Source organism: Nannobrachium achirus (genome assembly GCF_963921795.1).
Source record: "Nannobrachium achirus genome assembly, chromosome: 1".
Taxonomy (NCBI): Eukaryota; Metazoa; Chordata; class Actinopteri; order Myctophiformes; family Myctophidae; genus Nannobrachium; species Nannobrachium achirus.
The window spans coordinates 17,914,208-17,922,830 of NC_137810.1; the positions used below are offsets into that span (position 1 = coordinate 17,914,208).

General features: G+C 42.0%; 1 protein-coding gene across 1 annotated transcript in view; it reads right to left on the minus strand.

Moving 5' to 3' along the window:
• LOC308286435 (contactin-associated protein-like 4) overlaps positions 1-8,387 on the minus strand; it is a gene marked incomplete at both ends in the record, with an annotated part of 145,620 nt that extends 137,233 nt beyond the window's left edge. Inside the window, one exon of the mRNA XM_080727455.1 lies at positions 8,306-8,387. Within this exon, the coding sequence (XP_080583581.1) occupies positions 8,306-8,387 (82 nt within the window). The remainder of the gene's footprint in view (positions 1-8,305) is intronic.
• Positions 8,388-8,623: the final 236 nt, after the last annotated feature.

Here is an 8,623-nt window from a genome sequence, read left to right on the forward strand (position 1 = left end):
TTTGACCATCTGTCTGCCTGTGTCCATTTATGCCCATATATGGAGATATCTGTATCTGTCTGTCTGTCTGTCGGCGTCCATTTTATGTCCATATATGGAGATCACTGCAGTTATAGTTCTGGGTCCATTTTATGCCCATATATGGAGATATGTGTCTATCTGCGTCCATTTTATGCCCATATATGGAGTATCTGTCTGTGCCTCCAACTGTGTTGCAGACACAGTGCCGGTTCCCCCTTAATGCAAACCTCATTATACCTGTTGTCATAGGACCCGTTTTGAACATCTGTTTGCCTGTGTCCATTTATGCCCATATATGGAGATATCTGTATCTGTCTGTCTGCGTCCATTTTATGCCCATATATGGAGATCTTTGACCATCTGTTTGCCTCTGTCCATTTATGTCCATATATGGAGATATCTGTATCTGTCTGTCTGCAATCCATTTTATGCCCATATATGGGGGCATTCATTTTATGCCCATATATGGAGAACGCGCGTGCCCGTGGGACGAACGCCCATATATGGAGAACGCGCGTGCCCGTGGGACGAACGGTTCTCGAGATACGCGGATTACATACATACATACACACTCACAGAGATTTTTTGTTGACTCATGTGGCGTACATGATGTCAGAGCCTTTTATGAAGTGATGTCACAATGAGTCAGAGCTTTCGCCGATTTCCTCCGGAACAGCCTGATGTCAACAATCAACCCCGCATAAGGAGATTCCGAACGTTTCGCGCCGGTTCGGGAAAACCGCGCGTCGGGTCGGGTCGAGACCCGGCACTGCACTCCGTGCCGCGGCGGGGAACGCGCGTGCCGAATCTGAAGCCGGTGGGACGAACGGTTCTCGAGATACGCGGATTACAGACACACAGACAGACAGACAGACAGACAGACACACACGCAGAGACTTCTCGCATTTATAGATAGATTACTTTAACATAACGTCACTGTCGGGTGGAAACCTTGTATATTCAGAACCGTATAACTTTTTAGGAAATGGAACGAAAATTATCAGAAATAGTGAAAATAGCTGATCTACAAGCTCACTACTTTTGCTTGACACTATTGTGCAACAAAGTAGGGCATTAAATGATGACAAAAAAACGTAACAAGTTGAAATTTGGAGGCATCTGCCCGACAGCAACGATAACAGCAGACAGCTTGTGTCTCACTTCAAGTGTTCACAATGCATGACTGGGGCAAAAGAACGTCAATGTTTTGTTTTCTAGTCTGTAAAGTCTAGTGACTGTGATGGTGGGTGACTCATTCCTATCTGAACATACACGAGCGCACACACACACACACACACACACACACACACACACACACACACACACACACACACACACACACACACACACACACACACACACACACCATGTACACCATAAGGTGGTGGTATTATCTTCCATTAGGCTGTGAATATACTAAACACTCCTCTGCATCTTGATCTTTGCAAAGAGAACAGAAACAAACCCCGGGGGAGAAATGGTGATGTGGCAACACAGAGAGAGAGAGAGAGAGAAAGGAAAGTGTACAGAGAGGGAGAAAGGGAGCACTTGGAGATGAATGAGAGAATGGCACAACTCATCCTGATGAAGATCCATTTGTGACTGAAACATGATGATGATGATGATGATGACTGATCAGTGGGAGCAAACAACAGTGTACAGACTACTGCAGGGGTCTTCAACAGGGGGTCCGGGACCCCTAGGGGGTCCTCAGAGTTACTACAGGGGGTCCTCCAAATCTTTGTGTGATAGAAACCTTTTTCTCATTTTTCATATCAACCACTTGAACCCTAGTGTCCATATTCTGAGAACTTTAGCCAAAAATAGCAGATCTACTTGTGAGCTTGTAGATCGGCTATCTTTGGCAAAGAGCTTTGGTGTAGAGGGGAAAAAGAGCAGACTAAGTACATAGTGAAAGGTCAGGTTTATTAAGTATTGACAGTTCAAGTGGTTAAATATCTGAAAACACAAATTGACCTGAATCCAAAATACACTGATGACTGTGCTGTCAAACAATGAAACTATATGGAATCTATGAAAAGGTAGTGGGGGTCCCTGCTTCATCTCTCTCTCAACTAAGGGGTCCTTGGCCTGGAAACGTTGAAGACCCATGGACTACTGTATTTGCCTTCATAGTGCTCTTCTGTTCATCCTGCACTTAATTATAAGAGCGGGTGTGCCCAGGGATGTCGCACCAAATTCTGGGCCCTGGGCAGTGGGTACAAGGATTCACTGTGGGCCCCCCATGAATGTTCTTCATAGGGGGAACTGGGAACACATCATTATTACGCATTATTTTGTGAGTTAACTATTGAAAAATAGCAGATGTACAAGCTCACAGCGCAGCACGCAAGCTTAATTGTAGATCTGCTATTTTTTGAAAAATTGAGAAAATGCGTGCAGGTTTTTGAATATTTCAAATCCTTCTAAGGTTTTTTTTTTTTTTTACGTATGTTTCTATGTCAGTGGTGCTCAAACCTTTTCATGTGAAGGACCCCCAAAATTATATGTATTTGGCCACGGACCCCCATCTCAAAATATTTAGTTCCAGGGACTAGTTACAAATGTCAGCTTAAAAAATACATATATTCAAAGATTTGCACACATTTTCCCGACTTTTCAAAAATAGCAGATCTACAAGCTCGCAGCGCTTTCAATAGCTAAAGTATGAAATAATTAAGTCCCCTCCACCTTTGGCCCTAGTAACTCAGTCCCACATTTCCCCCCCTTGTGACGCCCCTGGGTGTGCCTGGTCTACTATGTACGATTGTACGTCACTGGTTCTCAAACCTTTTCATGTCAAGGACCCCCCAAATTAATGTATTTGGCCATGGACCCCCATTTATTTTGTGACAGGGACCCCCATATAAGATTTGTGTTCTGATCTTTTTTTTTTATCACAATTTAGTTAATTATGTGTATACCATTGTGCTCGAAATTATTCAACCCCCTCTGAAAATTAGGTTTATTAGTGTAGCCACTGTTCCTTTAACTTAGAACTTGTGAACTATGCTCAAAACCATACTTTTGGCAACATTCAGTGCCTTTGCAATTGTTGTCTCCACCAGCCGAAGGCTGAGGGAGAGTATGTTTTCCCCTCCGTCCGTCCGTCCGTCCGTCCGTCCGTCCGTGCGTCCGTCCGTCCGTGCGTCCGTCCGTGCGTGCGTGCACGTTATAGCCTCATGGTGGCGCTATAACAGGCTGATTTGTGTGGCCTGGTTGTTACCAGCTAATCTCCGGCGCCGTTGGCCCGATCGCTGCCAAACTGAGCACACACACTCCCTGGATGCTAATTCAGAACCTCTGCCCCACATTTTTTAAATCAGCCTCATGGTGGCGCTATAACAGGCTGATTTGTGTGGCCTGGTGGAGACCTGTGCTCGGAAGAGCACTGCTTCTAGTTTTATATCCTTTTCCTTTTTTTGTATAAAGCAATAATTTATTCTCTGACCTTTTCTGACCATTCCTTAGACTTTTCTAATCACAGTCAACAAGTCAACAAACTTCTGGTCAGGCCAGGTTGTGCATCTGATGCAACTATTTAAGCCCTTGTTTAGTCGATTGCAGTTGATTACAGATGTTTTCAGGTGAATTTAAGAGTTGAATAATTGAAAGTGGCATTTAGCATTGAATTAAAAAAAAAAAAACACTACAAATATTACTTTTGTTGAGCTATTTGCATATTTGCATATACATATATACACCATTTATGGTTAAAGTGGTTAAACCGATCTATTAATTAATTTAAATGGGGATCCTCTCAAGGACCCCACTTTGAGAACCACTGCTCTACGTTTCATGTAGGATGACATACAGTAAACCCCCTCTCTCCATGTGTGGAAGATGGATGGATGAAATAAGCGTCTGACTAAACCAGAATTTCATGGACATCCTTATCTGAATAGAGGATAAGTCTGCTCTCCAGCCACAGTGAGCACAGGTGCAACCTTTAATGCAGCAGAACATTAGGAAAGGAAGGAGGCGCAACACTCTCATGCCCGTATAAAAAATAAGACTATTATTAAAACTACCATGGCATTTCAGTCAGGCTGATATTCATCTGAATACATCACATGAATGAGTACACAAAAAGGGTTTAAAATAAGCCCAGGCAGGTGGTGGCAATGGACATGATTACAGGTACATAACTCTACAGTCTACACACCCTTGGGTACGGAGGAGCAGATAAGGAAATGCACACCGTGGGGGGATAGATAAGGAAACTGGTCATATGTGAGCAATAACCATAGCGTAACCATTCCAGAAGATCAATAATCAAGATACATTAAAATACTCCATCAGGAAAATGAATCAAATATTATTCAATGTCCCCCACCATGCTCCTGTACGTTAATGGCAATTTAAAATCACTGTCATTTTCTACATCTCATTCTTCCTACTTTCTTTCTTTGTCTGTCTGTCTGTCTCTCTCCCTCTCCATTCATTGTTGCCCATAAGGATATATGGAGATCCTTGTGATGCCAGTCCCTTTTGTGCCCATATTATCACTGTGGCGCGACAAAGGGTGAGGTCGCTTGTCGCCCTGAGGCGTCTTACTAGTACAACAAAGTACAGTAGCCTATATAGGGCTTAAGTGGTTAAGACAATGCCTCCAGACAGCATCTATCTGAGATATTTTCTTTACATGGTGATGTTACAGCGAGCAGGGGCTTCACATCGATACCAGGTTCTCCCACTGAGAGGATTTGCTATGTATTTGCTATTCAGCAGCAAGACATTCATGTCTATCTGATTCCAGACTCCTTGCATACTTGCATGTTAGGAACGTTTTAACTCTACAGAAGAATTGCTATGCATTCATGGGCATTTCCAGCAGAAGTCTGCTTTATATTCTGGCAGGATCTGGCAGGATCTGATTTAAAAAAAGGGAACTTTTAATTGCATTCTCTCAGCCAGATGTGTTCAGATGTGTTTTTCCACTTCAGCAATGTTGAAGAGAATGTTCTCGTGACATGGAGATAGACCTGGGAATGAGCTTCAAAATCTAGTACAACGGTGTGATGTCATCAAGTTGTACTTTACAATACAAACCCCAAAATCAATCCTCCAGTTCTAGGCAACACAGAAGGGGGGAAACTTTTTTTCTATTTCCACACAACTCCTCTAAGGTATATTAATGACATACTTCAATATTGAAAATGGGTGGTCTTCCCCTTTAAGGTTAGGGTTATTTTCTCCATCAACTGTGTTTTATTCTCAATTCTTTGTAACCAACAGGCGGATACATCTCAATAACGGAAAACAATATATGTATATATTGCTGCTGTCGAGTGGGAACATCATATTTCCTTTTCAGACCATATATGGGTCTTTCATTTTGACCATGACCTCCCAGTCTCAGGGCAGACACTGTAACCACAAGGCCAATAAGCTGGCAAGATGGAGAACTTTTAAAACCCAAGGGCTTGATATCATAATTTGCCATGTTTATCAGTAGAGGTTGTGTATCGCACAACAGAGCTTTAACACATTAAAACACAGGAAAGCATCTGCATAATTTTTGATTTTAGCATTGGCTAATCGAAATGGCAGATCTACCTCGAGCATGCTGTTTTTTATTTATTTATTTTTAATCTTGAAAATGTTTTAAAAATCTTTAATCGTTTTTTTTTTTTTTTTTTTTTTTCACACAAATCTTCTCTTCTGGGTGGAGGGTGTCCCTGGCACAATATATTTTCAGATGGGGTGTCGTCACGGTCAAATATAAATACATTTGGTCTTTGGCACAAAAAGGTTTGAGAACTACTGATTTAGAAGGCCTTTTTAGAATCGGCCTCAAATGGGTTAAAGGACCAAGTCACTATTCATTCTCTACTTTTAGTGTTTAGCATTAAACCTCACTTTATAAAGTTAATTTAATTTTGTGTTACTTGATCCCCATGGGGAGATTTGTCCTCTGCATTTGACCCATCCTAACTATTAGGAGCAACCACCTTCAGTGTCTTGATCAAGGGCACTTCTAGCCAAAAGGAGCCAGGGATGGAACAGGCAGGGGCGTCACAAGGGGTAGGAAAGTGGGACTGAGTTAATAGGGCCCAAGGTGGTGGAGGGGCCTTAATTATTTTATACTTTAGCTATTGAAAAATAGCAGATATACAAGCTCACAGCGCGGCACCGAGTGCCGCGCTGCGAGCTTGTAGATCTGCTATTTTTTAAAAGTCGTGAAAATGTGAATATATGTATTTTTTAAGCGAACATTTGTAACTCAAATTGTGCTGGAACTAAATATTTTGAGATGGGGGTCCGTGGCCAAATACATACCATTTCGGGGGTCCTTCACATGAAAAGGTTTGAGAACCACTGCCATCGAAACATAGATTTTTAAAAAAAAAGACCTTTGAAGGATTTGAAATATTCAAAGATTTTCATGATTTAAAAAAAAATAGCAGATCTACAAGCTCGCATGTGAGCTTGTATATCTGCTATTTTTCAATAGTTAAAGCACAGGGGCCCCACAGTGAATCCTCGTACCCGGGGCCCAGAATTTGGTGTGACACCCCTGGGAACAGGGGTCCTTATGGTTCCCAGAGGCTGCTTATACTTCCTGAGCCACTGCAGCCACTCAGGTGACTGTGCTATTTAAATACATACAATCCCTCTTATGATAAGATTTAAATGCAGGACTAGAATGGAACAATTTTACCCAGTGTATATCAAACTCCTGGTCAATGGCTGGTTCGGCTTGTAGTAAACGGAATTACAGTATTTTTTTGGGAAGATTAATGGCACCATGGTTTTCACAATGCTGAATTAGTGTTGCCAATATTAGCTGGTTCTAAGACTTGAATGGTATAGTGAATGGCACGGATGGCACTGACTATATCGATCAAATATTTATCCAATTAAGCGATCTATTAAAGGCAAGTTTAGTATAGAAAATGTCATAGGCCTACACAAACGAGGAAATCAAGTTTCATCACATATGTAAGGCATAAAGAATCCATTAAAGATAAGTAATTTATAATTACAATAAAATAGAAGAAATTCTATTAAAAAGAAGAAGTTAAAATGTGACCAAGGTTGTGAATAGACAGTAGGCTATCTGGTCCTATAGCTCCACAGTGCTAAGGGAACCATGACAACAGTTGTTAAGAGAGGACAGAGTATTAGCCTATACTCAGCATGTTGGGAGATTAAAACCAGCAAACTTACAGACAGTCAAAAGAGCAGGACTCTAATCTTTTTTGCTATACTACTTGCCTTGTAGCTATTGTACTTCAATGCAACATCCATCAAAGCAACATCCTGCAGTAGCATTCACTCAAAATCCCTTCAGGAGACAGCATCACACTCCATAGGGAGACGTTTATGGTCTACTAACAACGGTTTCTGCGGATGTAGCCTATCCTATAACTTCTCTGAAGATTAGCATTAGGCCTATGTTAAACCGCACCCCATCTCTTTCTGACTTTCTCTTCATCTCATCCATCCATTCATGCATCCATCAGCCACCTATACTCATCCATCCATCCATGATCCATCCATCCAATAAATTGATTTCCTTCTCTCCAGTCCACACACTTAGCAACTTTGTAAAATATCTTACTCTAGTCTAGTCTAAGCTGTCTAAAATTCTGTAGGTTGTATCCTATTCTGTGGCAGCAAAGTGCAAGAAGTAAAGAAAGATGAAAAAGAAAATATAGCCTACTTAATGTAGTCTAGGATTTTACAAATTAATCAAAATATCAGTGGCCATGGAGAAAACATACTAGCAGGTAATGGGTTATGATGACTCGCTGAAATACTGTGGTCAGCTAATAGGCTATTTGTAGAGGCTTTTCAAAATAACTCGAGGTGAACCTGTCACTGTGCAGCACGAGTCTCTCCTAAACGGTCCATGACTTGTGTGAGCACTGAGCAAGCAGGCAGTGTTCCAGCATCCAGGAGAAGTAAAACAGTCAAACAAACAGCGTTTTAAGAAAGCTATGATTGTAATGAGCTGTAATAATTGCTGACATGTAAATTATGGATTCATTGGATTGTAACAAATGCTTAAAAAGTTAATGTGCTGAGTTAGTGCTGAGTTGCTGACAGTGACAACAGTCCGCAGGCTAGAATCAAATGCACGCTGCGCGATTGCATTCAAAACTCCACGAAATGTAGGTCTACTTTGGTCAAATTGACCGTTTCTTCTTACAATAGTGTTGGAACACGTAAACTATAGGCTACATCTAGAAATGTACAACAAAAGCCTATTATAGCCTACTTTATTGCTCTCGGCGCAATGGCTCGTCCACTTCAGTAAGGCGCACACAGTGCTCACCTGCTGTTATCCCGCACAAACTGAAGAGAAGCAACGCGATCTGTGCACTAATTCCACTGGGTGCTTTACAGTCCAGATCCATGGTGATTACTGACAGGATGACTTCAGACTGTCCCGCTTGGTGGAGGGGACAGTCACTCCTCTCCCTCCAGCTCCGGATAGTGTCTGACTCTGGCGCGCCTCGGTCTCGCGTTCGCGGCAAAGTAAATGGCTCAAGCCATCAGAGAACACGAGAATGTTTTCAGGTTTTAGCAGCCGCTGTACAGAGTGGGGATACGGGGAAAAGAGGGATGAGAGGGGGAGAGGGAGAGAGAGAGA